Source organism: Oncorhynchus mykiss, chromosome 24 (assembly GCF_057628025.1).
Source record: "Oncorhynchus mykiss isolate SJ-2025 chromosome 24, ASM5762802v1, whole genome shotgun sequence".
In the NCBI taxonomy this organism is placed as follows: domain Eukaryota; kingdom Metazoa; phylum Chordata; class Actinopteri; order Salmoniformes; family Salmonidae; genus Oncorhynchus; species Oncorhynchus mykiss.
Genome location: NC_143045.1, coordinates 31,031,380 through 31,051,814, shown reverse-complemented (window position 1 = coordinate 31,051,814; position 20,435 = coordinate 31,031,380). Strand labels below are relative to the sequence as shown.

At 42.7% G+C, this 20,435-nt stretch overlaps 1 protein-coding gene across 1 annotated transcript in view; it reads left to right on the top strand.

Annotated features, from left to right (window-relative positions):
• LOC110503155 (uncharacterized) overlaps nucleotides 1-20,435 on the top strand; it is an 82,484-nt gene that overhangs the window by 44,294 nt on the left and 17,755 nt on the right. Inside the window, exons 18-25 of the mRNA XM_090219087.1 lie at nucleotides 2,105-2,155; nucleotides 2,278-2,480; nucleotides 2,756-2,978; nucleotides 3,306-3,481; nucleotides 8,164-8,278; nucleotides 8,475-8,650; nucleotides 8,839-8,927; nucleotides 17,666-17,810. Of these exons, the coding sequence (XP_090075213.1) occupies nucleotides 2,105-2,155; nucleotides 2,278-2,480; nucleotides 2,756-2,978; nucleotides 3,306-3,481; nucleotides 8,164-8,278; nucleotides 8,475-8,650; nucleotides 8,839-8,927; nucleotides 17,666-17,810 (1,178 nt within the window). The remainder of the gene's footprint in view (nucleotides 1-2,104; nucleotides 2,156-2,277; nucleotides 2,481-2,755; nucleotides 2,979-3,305; nucleotides 3,482-8,163; nucleotides 8,279-8,474; nucleotides 8,651-8,838; nucleotides 8,928-17,665; nucleotides 17,811-20,435) is intronic.

Here is a 20,435-nt window from a genome sequence, read left to right as displayed (position 1 = left end):
ATATATATATCGATATCTGTTTATTATACCTCAGCAGCACAATATTGTATAGAGCTTTGGCAAAGTGGGTGATATATCCTTCCTGTTTGGCCCTGTCCAGGGGTCTCATCGGATGGGGCCACATTGTCTCCTGACCCCTTGTGTCTCAGCCTCCAGTATTTATGCTGCAGTAGTTTGTCAGGGGGGCTAGGGTCAGTTTGTTATATCTGGAGTACTTCTGTTTTATCCGGTGTCCTGTGTGAATTTAAGTATGCTCTCTCTAATTCTCTCTCTCGGAGGACCTGAGCCCTAGGACCATGCGTCAGGACTACCTGGCATGATGACTCCTTGCTGTCCCCAGTCCACATGGCCTTGCTGCTGTTCCAGTTTCAACTGTTCTGCCTGCGGCTATGGAACCCTAAACTGTTCATATTTACTCTTGAGGTGCTGTCCTGTTGCATCCTCTACAACTACTGTGATTATTATTATTTGACTGGTCATCTATGAACGTTTGAAAATCTCGGCCATGTTCTGTTATAATCTCCACCCGGAACAGCCAGAAGAGGACTGGCCACCCCTCATAGCCTGGTTCCTCTAGGTTTCTTCCTAGGTTTTGTTCTTTCTAGGGAGTTTTTCCTAGCCACTGTGCTTCTACACCTGCATTGCTTGCTGTCTGGGGTTTTAGGCTGGGTTTCTGTACAGCACTTTGAGATATTAGCTGATGTACAAAGGGCTATATAAATACATTTGATTTGATAGAGGACTGAGGGTCTTCCAAATATTGAAAGTGTGTAAACAGTTACCCATGTTATTTTGTAAATGTGTATATACACTGCTCAAAAAAATAAAGGGAACACTTAAACAACACAATGTAACTCCAAGTCAATCACACTTCTGTGAAATCAAACTGTCCACTTAGGAAGCAAAACTGATTGACAATAAATGTCACATGCTGTTGTGCAAATGGAGTAGACAACAGGTGGAAATTATAGGCAATTAGCAAGACACCCCCAATAAAGGAGTGGTTCTGCAGGTGGTGCAGTAACCTACTCCACAGGATCCGAAGGCTATTTAAAGTTATTATTTGTATAATTCATACCATCTTAAAGTTTAAATCACTTACTGTTTTCATAATGTGGCTGCTTGGCTCGGGATCATTTGAATACTGTGCTACAGTTGCCCCCAACCCGAGCAGCCATGACAAAACCAAATGTGCTTACAGCAAGAGACAACAATTGTGACATGTCTATCATGCCAATGTTTTGCCAACCGATGGTAGTTTAAATTCTTATACTTTAATGCTCTGGGCAAAACAAGAAAAATACAGCCGGTAGAAGAACTACATTCACCCCTTGCCCATAAACGTGTAATTAGTATGAAACTTCTGAAACAGGGAGAGAACCTAAATGGAACAATTGAATAGGATCTCTATGACTACTTCAACCAGAGGTTACACAGGATGGACACTGGACAGAAATTAACATTATTGTGTCAAGCTGCTGTGATCATTTCATTGTTTATTGTTCACAAGAAATTCAGGCATGGTTATGTCCTTTTTACACAATGCAACTGTTGTATGAGGAAATGTGTTCTGGGAAGACCAATACTGGATTACCTGACAAAGCAATATTCTTTATTTTATTTTACCTTTATTTAACCAGGCAAGTCAGTTAAGAACAAATTCTTATTTTCAATGACGGCCTAGGAACAGTGGGTTAACTGCCCTGTTCAGGGGCAGAACAACAGTACCTTGTCAGCTCAGGGGTTTGAAACGTTCTGGTTACTAGTCCAACTCTCTAACCACTAGGCTACCCTGCCGCCACGGTACCTTGTGTGTGTGTGTGTGTTCATATGCATGTGTGTGTGTGTGTGTGTGTGTGTGTGTATTTATCAGCAACCAGCAGTTATGGAGCATGACCATCATGGTTAGATACACCTCTCCAATGGCCCTTATCTTACTGTCAGTAGTTGCATTCTGTGGCTGCCTTTTATAAAACAATTTATCATAGACGCTTGGCATATTACGATTTATTGTTACACGCCAATTAACTTAATTGAAGTGATGTGAACAGTGCCTAATTCGAGTAAAGAGGACAATAATATCACACCTGACTTCCCTATTCAGGTGCCAAAATGGTGAACTGCTGTGGATTGGTAACAGTCAAGAATGAACCAGGTACTGTTTGAAAGCAGAAATTATTGTTTACTTCCATGTCTGTGTGGATTTTCATTCTCCCAGGCATGAGCTCTCATCAGTATCTTGTTTATCCTCTCTCCATCCATCGCTCCCTCTCGCAGTGCCTCTGAAGAGTATTGCTGTGGAGGTGAGTGTACAGGGGCATGTAGCCACTGTGAGCTCCACTCTGCAGTATGAGAACCAGGAGGAGAGCCCTCTGGAGGCCATCTTTGTTTTCCCTCTACCAGGAGAGGCTGCTGTCTGCAGGTTCAGCGCCAAGATAGGACAGACTGAGGTGGTGGCTGAGGTTCAGGAGAAACAGAAGGTGAGGGGAGATGACAAGTCAACAATGAGACAAAAGCAACAATGCAGATCCACAAAAGTATAATTTGTTGCAGGATTCATAGTTACATAGTTACTACACAGGTTTAAGAACAACTTGGCGTAAAGTCTTACTGTGGGCAACTATACCCAATTTGTTAACCAAGCAGTCTATGACTTGCGGAGCTTCAAGAATCAGTATTATCCTTTTGACCACTCTCATATCACTATTGTCTCTGGCTGATGATGCGTCCTTGTGTTCCTCTGTCCCCCTCTCAGGCGCGGGAGCAGTATGATGATTTGTTGAGCTCGGGCCAGCAGGCCTTCCTATTGGAGGAGAGTGATGAGAGCCCGGATGTGTTCAAGCTGAGTGTAGGTAGTCTGCCTCCAGGGGAGAAGGCCTCTGTCAGCCTGGACTATGTGACAGAGCTCGCTGTACAGGCTGACGATGGCCTGAGGCTCTGCCTTCCAGCTGTGCTCAACCCCCGCTATCAACCCCAGGGTAAGAACATGGACCCCTGTATGGAGAGACACAAACCACTAATACATCATAGTGCAGAATAAAACCTTGTGGGCAGCAGTGTGACTAGGAACCAGCAGCTGGTCCCATAGGGTGGTGGTCTTCAGTCCTGCTCTTGGAGACCCACAGGGAGTGGTGCAGGCTTTAGTTCCAGTCCAGCTTAAACACATCTGATTGACGTGCTGTTGAGTTGAAAGGTAGAAGTGCTGGGCTAGAACAAAAACATGCTAATTTGTGGGTCTCTCCTCTCTATCCTTCTTTCTTCTGTCTCTCCCTCCTCCTCCCTCCCTGACCCCATCTCTCTCTAAGGGTCAGACAGGGGTAGTGGTGGCAGTGCCCTGGTGTCCTCGGTGCCTGCTGGTTCTGTGCCTTACAGTCTGTCCCTCAGTGCCCATGTGTCGTCCCCTCATCCCATCTGTAGAATAGAGTCCAACTGTTCCCTGGACCCACTCAACTACCTCAACACAGAGAAAACCCAAGCCACGGTACCTTGTGTGTGTGTGTGTGTTCATATGCATGTGTGTGTGTGTGTGTGTATTTGATATACAGTCAAATCAAATTGTATTGGTCACATACACATGGTTAGCACCTGTTAATGCGAGTGTAGCGAAATGCTTGCGCTTCTAGTTCCGGCAGTGAAGTAATTATACAACAAGTAATCTAACAATTCCCCAACAACTACCTAATACACACAAATCTAAAGGGGTGAATGAGAATATGTACAGTTGAAGTTGGAAGTTTACATACACCTTAGCCAAATACAGTGCCTTGCGAAAGTATTCGGCCCCCTTGAACTTTGCGACCTTTTGCCACATTTCAGGCATCAAACATAAAGATATAAAACTGTATTTTTTTGTGAAGAATCAACAACAAGTGGGACACAATCATGAAGTGGAACGACATTTATTGGATATTTCAAACTTTTTTAACAAATCAAAAACTGAAAAATTGGGCGTGCAAAATTATTCAGCCCCTTTACTTTCAGTGCAGCAAACTCTCTCCAGAAGTTCAGTGAGGATCTCTGAATGATCCAATGTTGACCTAAATGACTAATGATGATAAATACAATCCACCTGTGTGTAATCAAGTCTCCGTATAAATGCACCTGCACTGTGATAGTCTCAGAGGTCCGTTAAAAGCGCAGAGAGCATCATGAAGAACAAGGAACACACCAGGCAGGTCCGAGATACTGTTGTGAAGAAGTTTAAAGCCGGATTTGGATACAAAAAGATTTCCCAAGCTTTAAACATCCCAAGGAGCACTGTGCAAGCAATAATATTGAAATGGAAGGAGTATCAGACCACTGCAAATCTACCAAGACCTGGCCGTCCCTCTAAACTTTCAGCTCATACAAGGAGAAGACTGATCAGAGATGCAGCCAAGAGGCCCATGATCACTCTGGATGAACTGCAGAGATCTACAGCTGAGGTGGGAGACTCTGTCCATAGGACAACAATCAGTCGTATATTGCACAAATCTGGCCTTTATGGAAGAGTGGCAAGAAGAAAGCCATTTCTTAAAGATATCCATAAAAAGTGTCGTTTAAAGTTTGCCACAAGCCACCTGGGAGACACACCAAACATGTGGAAGCAGGTACTCTGGTCAGATGAAACCAAAATTGAACTTTTTGGCAACAATGCAAAACGTTATGTTTGGCGTAAAAGCAACACAGCTGAACACACCATCCCCACTGTCAAACATGGTGGTGGCAGCATCATGGTTTGGGCCTGCTTTTCTTCAGCAGGGACAGGGAAGATGGTTAAAATTGATGGGAAGATGGATAGAGCCAAATACAGGACCATTCTGGAAGAAAACCTGATGGAGTCTGCAAAAGACCTGAGACTGGGACGGAGATTTGTCTTCCAACAAGACAATGATCCAAAACATAAAGCAAAATCTACAATGGAATGGTTCAAAAATAAACATATCCAGGTGTTAGAATGGTCAAGTCAAAGTCCAGACCTGAATCCAATCGAGAATCTGTGGAAAGAACTGAAAACTGCTGTTCACAAATGCTCTCCATCCAACCTCACTGAGCTCGAGCTGTTTTGCAAGGAGGAATGGGAAAACATTTCAGTCTCTCGATGTGCAAAACTGATAGAGACATACCCCAAGCGACTTACAGCTGTAATCGCAGCAAAAGGTGGCGCTACAAAGTATTAACTTAATGGGGGCTGAATAATTTTGCACGCCCAATTTTTCAGTTTTTGATTTGTTAAAAAAGTTTGAAATATCCAATAAATGTCATTCCACTTCATGATTGTGTCCCACTTGTTGTTGATTCTTCACAAAAAAATACAGTTTTATATCTTTATGTTTGAAGCCTGAAATGTGGCAAAAGGTCGCAAAGTTCAAGGGGGCCGAATACTTTCGCAAGGCACTGTACATTTAAACTCAGTTTTTCACAATTCCTGACATTTAATCCTAGTAAAAATTCCCCGTTTTAGGTCAGTTAGGATCACCACTTTATTTTAAGAATGTGAAATATCAGAATAATAGTAGAGTGATTTATTTCAGCTTTTATTTCTTTCATCACATTCCAAGTGGGTCAGAAGTTTACATACACTCAATTAGTATTTGGTAGCATTGCCTTTAAATTGTTTAACTTGGGTAGCCTTCCACAAGCATCCCACAATAAGTTGGGTGAATTTTGTCCCATTCCTCCTGACAGAGCTGGTGTTGAGCACTTTTCGCATCAAAGCACGTTCATCTCTAGGAGACAGAACGTGTCTCCTTCCTGAGCGGTATGACGGCTGCGTGGTCCCATGGTGTTTATACATGTGTTTATACATGCGTACTATTGTTTGTACAGATGAACGTGGTACCTTCAGGCATTTTGGAAATTGCTCCCAAGAATGAACCAGACTTGTGGAGGTCTACAATTTTTCTTTGCTGATTTCTTTTGATTTTCCCATGATGTCAATGTCACGTTCTGACCTTAGTTCCTTTGTTTTGTATTTTGTTCTAGTATGGTCAGGGCGTGAGTTGGGTGGGTTGTTGTTAGTTTTTCTATGATTTTCTATTTCTGTGTTTGGCCTGGTATGGTTCTCAATCAGAGGCAGCTGTCAATCGTTGTCCCTGATTGAGAACCATATTTAGGTAGACTGTTTTCGATTGTGTTTTGTGGGTGGTTATTTTCAGTCTTTGTGTGTCTGCACCAGACAGAACTGTTTCGGTTGTTTCTTTGTTTGTTATTCAGTGTTTAGTTTTTTCTTTAAATAAGATGAATGCGCTTTGGTCCTCACCTTCTTCCCACGACAGCCGTTACAGTCAAGCAAAGAGGCACTGAGTTTGAAGGGTGGCCTTGGAATGCATTGACAGGTACACCTCCAATTGACTCAAATGTTAGCCTATCAGAAGCTTCTTAAAGCCATTTTCCAAGCTGTTTAAAGGCACAGTCAACTTAGTGTATGTAAACTTCTGACCCACTGGAATTGTGATACAGTGAAATAACCTGTCTGTAAACAATTGTTGGAAAAATTAATTGTCATGCACAAAGTAGATGTCCTAACCGACTTGCAAAAACTATAGTTTGTTAACAAGACATTTGTGGAGTGGTTGAGTCATTAAAACTAGTTTATGTAAACTTCTGACTATATATAGCCAAGCGGCATAGGCAAGGTGCAGTAGATGGTATGGAATCATGTAGTAACCCCAAAAAATCTTAACCAAATCAAAATATATTTGAGATTCTTCAAAGTAGCCACCCTTTGCCTTGATGACAGCTTTGCACACTTGGCGTTCTCTCAACCAGCTTCATGAGGTAATCACCTGGAATGCATTTCAATGATCAAATGTGCATTGTTAAAAGTTCATTTGTGGATTTTCTTTCCTGCGTTTGAGCCAATCAGTGGTGTTGTGACAAGGTAGGGCTGGTATATAGAAGAAATCCATAGTAAAATACTAAGTTCATATTATGTCAAGAACAGCTCAAATAAGCAAAGAGAAACAATAGTCCATTACTTTAAGACATGAAGGTCAGTCAATCTGGAACATTTCAAGAACTTTGAAAGTTTCTTCAAGTGCAGCCGCAAAAACCATCAAGCGCTTTGATGAAACTGGCTCTCATGAGGACAGCCACAGGAAAGGAAGACCCAGAGTTACCTCTGCTGCAGACGATGAGTTCATTAGAGTTACCAGCCTCAGTAATTGCAGTCCAAATAAATGCTTCAGAGTTCAAGTAACAGACACATCTCAACATCAACTGTTCAGAAGAGACTGTGTGAATCAGGCCTTCATGGTCGAATTGCTGCAAATGAACCACTACAAAGGATACCAACAATAAAAAGAGACTTGCTTGGGCCAAGAAAAACGAGCAATGGACATTAGACCGGTGGAAATCTGTCCTTTGGTCTGATGACACCAAATATGAGATTTTTGGTTCCAACCTCTGTGTCTTTATGAGATTCAAAATTGTTGAACGGATGATCTCTGCAAATATGGTTCCCACTGTGAAGCATGGAAGAGATGTGATGGTGTGGGAATGCTTTGCTGGTGACACTGTCAGTGATTTATTTAGAATTTAAGGCACAATTAACTAGCAGGTCTACCACAGAATTCTACAGCGATACGCCATCCCATCTGGTTTACACTTGGTGGAACTATTATTTGTTTATCAAAAGGACAACACCTCCAGGCTGTGTAAGGGCAATTTGAAGAAGGAGAGTGATTGAGTGCTGCATCAGATGACCTGGCCTCCGCAATCACCCGACCTCAACCCATTTTAGATGGTTTGGAAGGAGTGAAGGAAAAGAAGCCAACAAGTGCTCAGCATCTGTGGGATCTCCTTCAAGACTGTTGGAAAAGCATTCCAGGTGAAGCTGGTTGAGAGAATGCCAAGAGTGTGCAAAGCTGTCATTAAGGCAAAGGGTGACAACTTTGAAGAAAGTATAATATAACATATATTTTGATTTGTTTATCACTTTTTTGGTTAATACATGATTCCATATGTGTTATTTCATAGTTTTGATGTCTTCACTATTATTCTTGAATGTAAAAATTAAGAAAAACCCATTGAATGAGTAGGTGTGTCCAAACTTTTGACTGGCACTGTACGTACGTATGAATGTCTGTGTGTGTGCACTCTCACTAGCACCATGAACCATCAGATTCCTTCATAATTCCCTCTGACTGCTCTGTCTTCATGTGAATGTTGTTCTAACTGCAGGTCAGTCTGGCTGCAGGTCATCAGTTTGACCGGGACGTTGAGCTGTTGTTGTATTACCAAGACACCCATCAGCCTACTGCTATAGTAGAGGCAGCACAGACTTCTGCCAAGCCAGGTGAGGGGGGGTGGGTGTACTCTGTTGTAGATGTGTTGATATGAGATCAATGAGTAGTCTAGTCTACTACCTTAATCCATGTTTACATAGTGGGACATGGTGAGACAGAAGATACAGTAGATGTAGAGATGGAGAAAGAGGAGAAAAGATGTTGAACACTTCTCTCTCTCTGTCTGTCTCTCTTTATCGCTCCCAGGCTCTCTGATGGGCGACCCAGTGGTCATGCTGAGCCTGTACCCAGAGTTCCCCAACGATGTGATGTCATCGATGACCTCACTCGGGGAAATCCTTTTTGTTGTGGATCGCTCTGGCAGCATGTCATGCCCCATGCACAATGGGTCTGTGGCTCAGGACCGCATTGGCAGTGCCAGGGTATACACACACACACACACACAACCCTGCACTAGTAAATTAACATCTCCATCTGCACAGGACTCACCAAGAGGTAGTTTAGAGTGAAATCCAGTACCCTGTGGTTACGCTGTATTCTTCTGGTCTTTAAGATTGTCCTGAATGGTTTATTGAAGAGTAGAGAAACTTGTTGAATTTCTCTCTTGCAGGATACTCTGCTGCTCTTGCTGAAAAGCCTGCCAATGGGCTGCTACTTCAACATCATCGGTTTTGGGTCCAGATATGAATCCTTCTTTCCGTAAGTGTTCTCTCCTTCCAAACCCTCATCTCAATCAGTTCAAGTCAGTGTCTGAGGAGTTCAGTTTTTTACAAACACATTTAGCTGTGTCATTCTAGGGTTTTATCATGTATGTTGTACCATGTAGTCCAAATCCAAAGATAATCAGTGACAGTGTTAAAAAAAAAACTCAAATCAAATGTTATTTGTCACATACACATGGTTAGCAGATGTTAATGCGAGTGTAGCGAAATGCTTGTGCTTCTAGTTCCGACCATGCAGTAATAACCAACAAGTAATCTAACTAACAATTCCAAAACTACTGTCTTATACACAGTGTAAGGGGATAAAGAATATGTACATAAGGATATATGAATGAGTGATGGTACAGAGCAGCATAGGCAGGAAACAGTAGATGGTATCGAGTACAGTATATACATGAGGTGAGTATGTAAACAAAGTGGCATAGTTAAAGTGGCTAGTGATACATGTATTACATAAGGATGCAGTCGATGATATAGAGTACAGTATATACGTATGCATATGAGATGAATAATGTAGGGTAAGTAACATGTAAGGTAGCATTGTTTAAAGTGGCTAGTGATATATTTACATCATTTCCCATCAATTCCCATTATTAAAGTGGCTGGAGTTGAGTCGTCAGTGTCAGTGTCAGTGTGTTGGCAGCAGCCACTCAATGTTAGTGGTGGCTGTTTAACAGTCTGATGGCCTTGAGATAGAAGCTGTTTTTCAGTCTCTCGGTCCCAGCTTTGATGCACCTGTACTGACCTCGCCTTCTGGATGATAGCGGGGTGAACAGGCAGTGGCTCGGGTGGTTGATGTCCTTGATGATCTTTATGGCCTTCCTGTAACATTGGGTGGTGTAGGTGTCCTGGAGGGCAGGTAGTTTGCCCCCGGTGATGCGTTGTGCAGACCTCACTACCCTCTGGAGAGCCTTACGGTTGTGGGCGGAGCAGTTGCCGTACCAGGCGGTGATACAGCCCGCCAGGATGCTCTCGATTGTGCATCTGTAGAAGTTTGTGAGTGCTTTTGGTGACAAACCGAATTTCTTCAGCCTCCTGAGGTTGAAGAGGCGCTGCTGCGCCTTCTTCACGATGCTGTCTGTGTGAGTGGACCAATTCAGTTTGTCTGTGATGTGTATGCCGAGGAACTTAAAACTTGCGACCCTCTCCACTACTGTTCCATCGATGTGGATAGGGGGGTGTTCCCTCTGCTCTTTCCTGAAGTCCACAATCATCTCCTTAGTTTTGTTGACGTTGAGTGTGAGGTTATTTTCCTGACACCACACTCCGAGGGCCCTCACCTCCTCCCTGTAGGCCGTCTCGTCGTTGTTGGTAATCAAGCCTACCACTGTTGTGTCGTCCGCAAACTTGATGATTGAGTTGGAGGCGTGCGTGGCCACGCAGTCGTGGGTGAACAGGGAGTACAGGAGAGGGCTCAGAACGCACCCTTGTGGGGCCCCAGTGTTGAGGATCAGCGGGGTGGAGATGTTGTTGCCTACCCTCACCACCTGGGGGCGGCCCGTCAGGAAGTCCAGTACCCAGTTGCACAGGGCGGGGTCGAGACCCAGGGTCTCGAGCTTGATGACGAGCTTGGAGGGTACTATGGTGTTGAATGCCGAGCTGTAGTCGATGAACAGCATTCTCACATAGGTATTCCTCTTGTCCAGATGGGTTAGGGCAGTGTGCAGTGTGGTTGAGATTGCATCGTCTGTGGACCTATTTGGGCGGTAAGCAAATTGGAGTGGGTCTAGGGTGTCGGGTAGGGTGGAGGTGATATGGTCCTTGACTAGTCTCTCAAAGCACTTCATGATGACGGAAGTGAGTGCTACGGGGCGGTAGTCGTTTAGCTCAGTTACCTTAGCTTTCTTGGGAACAGGAACAATGGTGGCCCTCTTGAAGCATGTGGGAACAGCAGACTGGTATAGGGATTGATTGAATATGTCCGTAAACACACCGGCCAGCTGGTCTGCGCATGCTCTGAGGGCGCGGCTGGGGATGCCGTCTGGGCCTGCAGCCTTGCGAGGGTTAACACGTTTAAATGTCTTACTCACCTCGGCTGCAGAGAAGGAGAGTCCGCATGTTTTCGTGTCAGTGGCACTGTATTGTCCTCAAAGCGGGCAAAAAAGTGATTTAGTCTGCCTGGGAGCAGGGCATCCTGGTCCGTGACTGGGCTGGATTTCTTCTTGTAGTCCGTGATTGACTGTAGACCCTGCCACATGCCTCTTGTGTCTGAGCCGTTGAATTGAGATTCTACTTTGTCTCTGTACTGATGCTTAGCTTGTTTGATAGCCTTGCGGAGGGAATAGCTGCACTGTTTGTATTCGGTCATGTTACCAGTCACCTTGCCCTGATTAAAAGCAGTGGTTAAAACTTGCGACCCTCAGTTTCACGCGAATGCTGCCATCAATCCACGGTTTCTGGTTAGGGAATGTTTTAATCGTTGCTATGGGAACGACATCTTCAACGCACGTTCTAATGAACTCGCACACCGAATCAGCGTATTCGTCAATATTGTTATCTGACGCAATACGAAACATGTCCCAGTCCACGTGATGGAAGCAGTCTTGGAGTGTGGAGTCAGCTTGGTCGGACCAGCGTTGGACAGACCTCAGCGTGGGAGCCTCTTGTTTTAGTTTCTGTCTGTAGGCAGGGATCAACAAAATGTAGTCGTGGTCAGCTTTTCCGAAAGGAGGGCGGGGCAGGGCCTTATTTGCATCGCGGAAGTTAGAGTAACAATGATCCAAGGTTTTTCCACCCCTAGTTGCGCAATCGATATGCTGATAACATTTAGGGAGTCTTGTTTTCAGATTAGCCTTGTTAAAATCCCCAGCTACAATGAATGTAGCCTCCGGATAAATGGATTCCAGTGTTTGACAGTTAATGTTTACATCTTTTATTTTATTTCAAATCAAATGTATTCATATAGCCCTTTGTACATCAGCTGATATCTCCAAGTGCTGTACAGAAACCCAGCCTGAAACCCCAAACAGCAAGCAATGCATGTGTAGAAGCACGATGGCTTGGAAAAACTCCCTAGAAAAGCCAAAACCTAGGAAGAAACCTAGAGAGGAACCAGGCTATGAGGGGTGGCCAGTCCTCTTCTGGCTGTGCCGAGTGGAGATTATAACAGAACTTGGCCAAGATGTTCAAATGTTCATAAATGACCAGCATGTTCAAATAATAATAATCACAGTAGTTGTCGAGGGTGCAGCAAGTCAGCACCTCAGGAGTAAATGTCAGTTGGCTTTTCATAGCCGATCATTAAGAGTATCTCTACCACTCCTGCTGTCTCTAGAGAGTTGAAAACAGAAGGTCTGGGACAGGTAGCACGTCCGGTGAACAGGTCAGGACTTCATAGCCGCAGGCAGAACAGTTGAAACTGGAGCAGCATCACGGCCAGGTGGACTTGGGACAGCAAGGAGTCATCATTCCCGTTAGTCCTGAGGCATGGTCCAAGGGCTCAGGTCCTCCGAGAGAGAGAAAGAAAGAGAGAATTAGAGAGAGCATACTTAAATTCACACAGGACACCGGATAAGACAGTAGAAGTACTCCAGATATAACAAACTGACCCTAGCCCCCCGACACATAAAATACTGCAGCATAAATACTGGAGGCTGAGACCTCCAGTATTTGACCTTTATTTAACTAGGCAAGTCAGTTTAGAACATATTCTTATTTTCAATGACTGCCTAGGAACAGTGGGTTAACTGCCTTGTTCAGGGGCAGAATGATGAGCTAATCATTTGCAGCAGGTAGGGGTAGAGCCCTCACTGTGACTATATTACCACCAGAACCCCTGTCACGTGTCATGAAAGCAGTCAAATTCCACATGACCGTTTAGTCACAGTAGTTAGGCTTCTCCAAGCTCTGATGCTGCTGATGGTCATTAGTAACCTTCCAAACTTTCTAACTGCCTGGTACTCAGCACTCTATTGTCCCTCTAATCACTCTGACATCAATGCAAATGTCATCAAACACTTCATGAGAGCCCATGAGCTCATGTTGTGCAACATTTCTGTAGGCTATGCAATTGCGTGAGAAAACAGAGTTTTGATGGCCTCTATACGCTAGGCCTACTATATTTATTCATCAACTTTCCTAATATTAAGCACATTTCTCATGAAAATGAACCATGGGAAAAGTGTCCTCCATTCGCTGTTTATGTGCATAGTCCTCCATTTGCTATTGAAGTGCTATTTTCTCATGCCCCTGTTCTGAGACAGGGGCATGATAATGGTGCAAGTTCTCATTTACAACTGCGACCTGGCCAAGATCAAGCAAAGCAGTGCGACAAATTACAACGCAGAGAATGGAATGGAATATACACATGGAATAAATAAAGATACAGTCAATAACACAATAGAAAAATCTGTATACAGTGTGTGCAAATGAAGTAAGGAGGTAAGGCAATAAATAGGCCATAGTGGCGAAGTAATTACAATTTAGCATTAACACTGGTGTGATAGATGTGCAGATGATGATGTGCAAGTAGATTGATGTATTATCAGTGCCGATTTTAGCATGTAAATCTTGGTGGCTCAAACAACAACAACAAAAAATGTTGATGCATGCCAGCAAAGCCACAACACAACACTAAACAATACATTCATTGCACTGTAACGGTGACAAATGGTGCCCACAAAATGTTAGGGCCAACATAAAGCTGTCCCAAAAGCAGAGCTTTCTTTTCAGCACCATGGAGTGAATCCTTACCACCGCTACACCTGGATATCAGCGAGCCTTGTCTGGCAGCGAAACAGTTCATTCAGCCACATTACTGCCTTTAAAAACAAAACAAAAAACATAGCTGATATGGCTGATTTGCTTAAACAAATGTGGTTATTACTAACAATTGAGATGTACAAACTACGGCATAAGGGAACGACGAGCGGATAAGAGGCAATCTAAGCTAGGTTGGACGTAGTCAATATATATGTTCAGCGCTTTTGAAATGTACAGCAGCAGAATTCAGAACGTGGGCCGTTCTTACATTATTCTCCCTGTACACCAAGTCAGAACCGTAGGTTAAATAAAGGGGGCTTATAAACAGACAATGAAAGCTCTTACAATATTCAATGATTACATTTCTTGAAAACAGGCTATAGGCTACATGAGGGGGAAAAGGGACCAAATTATTAGAGTGAGGCACATGGTCTACTAACTGCTTACTACACAACATACACTTAGTATTACTTTCTTGGCTACAGTATACATATCTCCCTGGCATATTACATCATTTATGTAGCAGCATACAATACATTTTTGGACTCACCTTATTGCGCTCTGCTCACTTGAACAGGAAGGTGGAGCGGAAGTCCTTCTTGTGGGCTCTAGAAAGAGGCCCGAGTTCCCGACTTGGAATAACCGTTCAGTTATTTTTCCAGTCGGAGATAGTTTTTTCCCCAGAGTTCCCAGTTGTCTTGAACGCGGCAGAAGTCATGCTGGATTGACCACATGGCCAATGTATTAAAATTTTACCAATTGGATATCACACAAAATTGGAAGCCAGCAGCACCAATGTGGCAGGGGAAACATTGTTGAACTGACGACTGCAGTCAGCTCGCAGGCGCCCGGCACAAGGAGTCACTAGAGCACAAGGAGACAAGGAAGTCCCGGCCGGCCAAACCCTCCCCTAATCCGGACGACATGGGGCCAATTGTTCAACCCGTCCCATGGGTCTCCCGGTCACGGCCGGCTGTCACACAGCCTGGGGTCGAACCTGAGGCTGCAGTCGCGCCTCAGCACTCATTGTTAAATTTGCGATTTCCAACTTGTTGTGTAATGTGTGTCCGATGAGCACCGATATGTTTTATCTATAATTTCTCATGTGACAAGTGTTGTGATGTTGCTATCAGTAACATGCTATTTATCGAATAATTAACTGTAATTATTACTTGATTTTAAATTAATAAAGTAACAATTACCTCATTAGTAACCTGGGGCACCACAGGAAAAGTTTAACGAATTACCGTTTCCCAAATTAACTCAAGAAAATCAGAATCTCGATATCATAGCATTTCCTCATATCAATGCCATTCTGAACATTCCATAATCGGTTATATCTGCAGGAACACTAATCTACATGATGACTCAGCAATAATTATTTATTTACAAACTAAATAATCACACAGAATTACATAAACACACACACAGGATAGATTATACATTGATTACCAACTAAATGTAATAAAAAGTCCCTCGTGGACTAACCCGATATGACGGCTTGTTACACAATGAAAAGGGGTGGGGAAAGAAAGAGCAGGAGAAGGGGAGACAAAGGAATTTAACTATCGTACATGCAGTTGAATAATACGCTCATGTAAATATGGACATTTTGCACCCTAACAACCACTCATTCGGATTTAGAAATGCAATGTACATATTTACGCTTGTATGTCTTTGTAGTCTCTCTCTGTTGAAATTGCCCGATCAGCCTGTGGAGAGAAGTTCATCAGAAAGTCTCTGGATGTGTAAGTCTCTTGTTGTCCACCAGAGGTCACCATGTCCGCAGTAGCAGTCTTCTTCTTCGTGTCCGTTCAAATGGATACATCAGAGTACCACATGGTGGTGGGAGGGAAATGTTCTTCCCTTCTCATCCTTGTTAGACTGGATCCTTCAAAAGGTACAATCGTAGTGGTCCTCGGTCGAGTTTACTAGACTGAAGTACTTGTTGCGTCGACCAAACCCGGATCCGGGATTCTATTTACAGACCTAAGCTCATTACCATAATGCAACGTTAACTATTCATGAAAATCGCAAATGAAATGAAATAAATATGCCATCTCTCAAGCTTAGCCTTTTGTAAACAACACTGTCATCTCAGATTTTCAAAATATGCTTCTCAACCATAGGAAAACAATCATTTGTGTAAAAGTGGCTAGCTAGCGTAGCATTTAGCGTTAGCATTAGCGTTAGCATCCAGCACGCAAGATTTCAACAAAAACATAAAAGCCTTCAAATAAAATAATTTACCTTTGAAGAACTTCGGATGTTTTCAATGAGGAGACTCTCAGTTAGATAGCAGATGCTCAGTTTTTCCCAAAAAGATTCTTTGTGTATTAGAAATAGCTCCGTTTTATACATCACATTTGGCTACCAAAAAAAAAACGAAAATTCAGTCCTCAAAACGCGAACTTTTTTCCAAATGAACTCCATAATATCGACTGAAAACATGGCAAACGTTGTTTAGAATCAATCCTCAAGGTGTTTTTCACATATCTCTTCAATGATATATCGTTCGTGGAAGCATGGTTTCTCCCCTCAATCAAATGGAAAAGTACAAGCAGCTGGCGTTTGCGCACCGAATTCCACGCAGGACACCAGGCGGACACTTGGAAAATGTAGTCTCTTATGGTCAATCTTCCAATGATATGCCTACAAATACGTCACAATGCTGTAAACACCTTGGGAAAACGACAGAAAGTGTAGGCTCATTCCTTGTGCAATCACAGCCATATAAGGAGACAATGGAAAACAGAGCTTCAGAGATTCTGCTCATTTCATGGTTGACGTATCATCTTGGTTTCGCCTGTAGAATGAGTTCTGGGGCACTTACAGACAATATCTTTGCAGATTCTGAAACTTCAGAGTGTTTTCTTTCAAAAACTGTCAAGAATATGCATAGTCGAGCATCTTTTCGTGACAAAATATCGCGCTTAAAACGGGAACGTTTTTTATCCAAAAATGAAATAGCGCCCCTAGAGATCCAACAGGTTAAACAGCTGCAGACGGAATGTTCCGATGTAGTCTTTGTCTTAACTCAAAGTGACTCTTACCATCTTCTGGTCTGGTAGAGTCCTACCATTCCTGACGTCCGGCTCAACACCGTCTGTATACTGGTCTCAATGTTTGATTATTCAGGGTACATTTAGAACCATTTTACACGCCAGTAGCAACCTGGCAATGTACTGGTCTCTTGAGATTTTGTTCTTCTCTGTTGAACGTTTCAGAGTTTCTAACCATCTCGTGTCGATCATGCTGGTCTAGTAATTCTTTAGGGGAAAAAGGGGCGTTCCCTCCTTTGGCATAATGTTTGTGCTCACGTGGGCGTGGTTACTGACTTGGCAAAAGTCTCTTATGAAAAAACTTTCTCATTTAGAAGGCTAAAATCACATTTAATCTTCTCACAAAAAGTTTAATATTTAATCATATACGTTTTACAACATTTAGATGTAAACCTGACCCCTTGAATGTGTACACTTTCAGAGATACAGCTATTTAGTTATATCGTCCTTAACGATATCACATAACAACAACTGATTTTATATGATTATTGTTTAAGTCCCACCAACCATTTTGAACATTATTTACATTAGAAATATTGTTTCAAGAAATAGACTACATTTTCTTCATATCTTGTTTCTTTAGACCTGTCAAAAATAAGTAATGGATATATTGTGATGGTGTAGACTATATTACATTTATTTATTATACTTTTTAAAATGTAGATGTTGCAAAGGTCTGCATCAGTGGCTTGTTTAGGCTATGCTTGCAAGGCTATGATTGGAAGGCTATGCTTGGAAGGCTATGCTTGGAAGCCAGGAGATGCTACACATGCTTATACTAATAGCGGTCAATTGCCATGAGACCAGCAGTTATTTGGTGACAATTACTTGGCTGACAAAATGTCATGACTGCCACAGCTCTAGGTAGGGTAATATTAAAATGTCCATGTCCTATAATATGTTGTGGTGATGACCCTTTGACCTTGTGTGTGTGTGTCTATCTGGACATCAGTAAGAGTGTGGAGTACAGCCAGAAGACCATGGATGAGGCTCTGCAGAAGGTGAAGGCAATGAGGGCTGACCTCGGAGGTACAGAGATCCTCCAGCCTTTAAAACATATCTACAGCCAGCCCTGCCTCCCTGACCAGCCCAGACAGGTAACTTACACACCTTACATAAACAAACACCCCATAGATAAATGTGTCTGCACTTTCTGTAACGATGGTTCCATTGAGAAGCTCATGCATTACTTTACTGTGGGTTATACAGTGATATTAGGGCTGATCTTTACTGTGGGTTATACAGTGATATTATGGCGGATCTTTACTGTGGGTTATACAGTGATATTAGGGCTGATCTTTACTGTGGGTTTTACAGTGACCGTAGGGATGATCTTTACTGTGGGTTATACAGTGACCGTAGGATGATCTTTACTGTGGGTTATACAGTGATATTATGGCGGATCTTTACTGTGGGTTATACAGTGATATTAGGGCTGATCTTTACTGTGGGTTTTACAGTGACCGTAGGGATGATCTTTACTGTGGGTTATACAGTGACCGTAGGATGATCTTTACTGTGGGTTATACAGTGACCGTAGGATGATCTTTACTGTGGGTTATACAGTGATATTTGGGCTGATCTTTACTGTGGGTTATACAGTGACAGTGGGGGTGATCTTTACTGTGGGTTATACAATGACCGTAGGGATGATCTTTACTGTGGGTTATACAGGGATATTAGGGCTGATTTTTACTGTGGGTTATACAGTGACAGTAGGGAAGATCTTTACTGTGGGTTATACAATGACCGTAGGGATGATCTTTACTGTGGGTTATACAATGACCGTAGGGATGATCTTTACTGTGGGTTATACGGTGACCGTAGGGATGATCTTTACTGTTATACAGTCATATTAGGGCTGGTTTTTACTGTGGGTTATACAGTGACCGTAGGGATGATCTTTACTGTTTGTTATATAGTGACCGTTGGGATGATCTTTACTGTGGGTTATACACTGACAGTTGGGATAATCTTCACTGTGGGTTATACACTGACTGTTGGGATGATCTTTACTGTGGGTTATACACTGACAGTTGGGATGATCTTCACTGTGGGTTATACACTGACATTAGGGATGATCCTTTTTCATCAGCTGTCCCGCTACAGTGAAAATCATTTCTACTGAACAAAAATATAAATGCTACATATAACAATTTCAAAGGTTTACAGTTCACAGTGGTGTAAAAATACTTAATGACTTCTACTTTTAATACTTAAGTATATTTTAGCAATTACATGTACTTTTCATACTAAAGTATATTTAAAACCGAATACTTTTACTCAGGTAGTATTTTACAGGGTGACATTCACTTTTACTTTAATAGAAAGTTACTCATGTATCTATACTTTTACTCATGTATGACAATTGGGTACCTTTTCCACCACTGACAGTTCATAAAAGGAAATCAGTCAATTGAAATACATTGATAAGGCCCTAATCTTAGGTTTCACATGACTGGGTAGGGGCGCAGCTATTGGCCCGTCCATTTTGGGGCCAAGCCCACCCACTGGGGATCCAGGCCCAGCCAATCAAATTGAGTTTCACCCAACTAAAGGGCATTATTACAGACAGAAATACCCCTCAGTTTCATCAGCTCTCCAGGTGGCTGGTCTCAGATGATCCTGACGGTGAAGAAGGCGGATGTGGAGGTCCTGGGCTGGCGTGGTTACACGTGGTCTGCGGTTGTGAGGCCGGTTGGCCGTTCTTCCAAATTCTCTAAAACAACATTGGAGGTGGTGTTTGGTAGAGATATTCAATTCTCTGGCAACAGCTCTGGTGGACATTCCTGCAGTCAGCACGCCAATTGCGCGCTCCCTTAAGGACATTTATGGAATTGTGGTGTTTGTCAAAAGTGCATTTTAATGTGGCCTTTTGTTGACCCCAGCACCTGTATAGTGATCATGCTGTTTATTCATCTTCTTGGTATGCCACACCTGTCAGGTGGATGGATTATCTTGGAAAAAGAGAAATGCTCACTAACAGGGGAAGTAAAGAAATTTGGCCACAATTTGAGACCAATACCCTTTTTGTGCATATGGAACATTTCGGGGATCTTTTATTTCAGCTCATGAAACATGGGACCAACATGTTCTATTTTTGTTCAGTATAAATGCCTCTGCCAAAGCCTGCCACCTTTTCCCCCAACGGAGACGTTTCTTTATAAATGCCTGCATGTCCTTTTTATTGACTGTATTTAGTTTGGTTTATGCATACATGTGTTGATGACGTAATGTATATTATAAACTGGGTGGTTCGAGAACCTGAATGATTGGCTGACAGCAGTGGTATCAGACTGTATATCACTGGTATGATAACATGTATTTGTAATAGCAATAAGGCACCCTTGTGATATATGGCCAATATACCACGGCTAAGGACTGTGTCCACACACTCCGTGTGCGTCGTTAGTTGTGGTATATTTGCCATAAACCACACCAACTCGGGCCTTATTGTTTAAATAACTGTTACCAATAATGTAGTTGATGTAATGTATTATAGATGACGCCAAAGGAACCATTGTACCACGTTTGACTAAGTTTGTTTCCTAGTATCTAAACTCTGAGTGGTCCACAATGGAGTTTTTAAAAATATGTCAAAAGTATATCATTGTGGTGAGACTTTCTTTTCTTTCCAATCACCTTACTCTTCGGTCTTTTAAATGCCTTAATGTGATTCATACAGTTTCCTCCTGAAACACCTTTAACTTCTCCCACCTTTC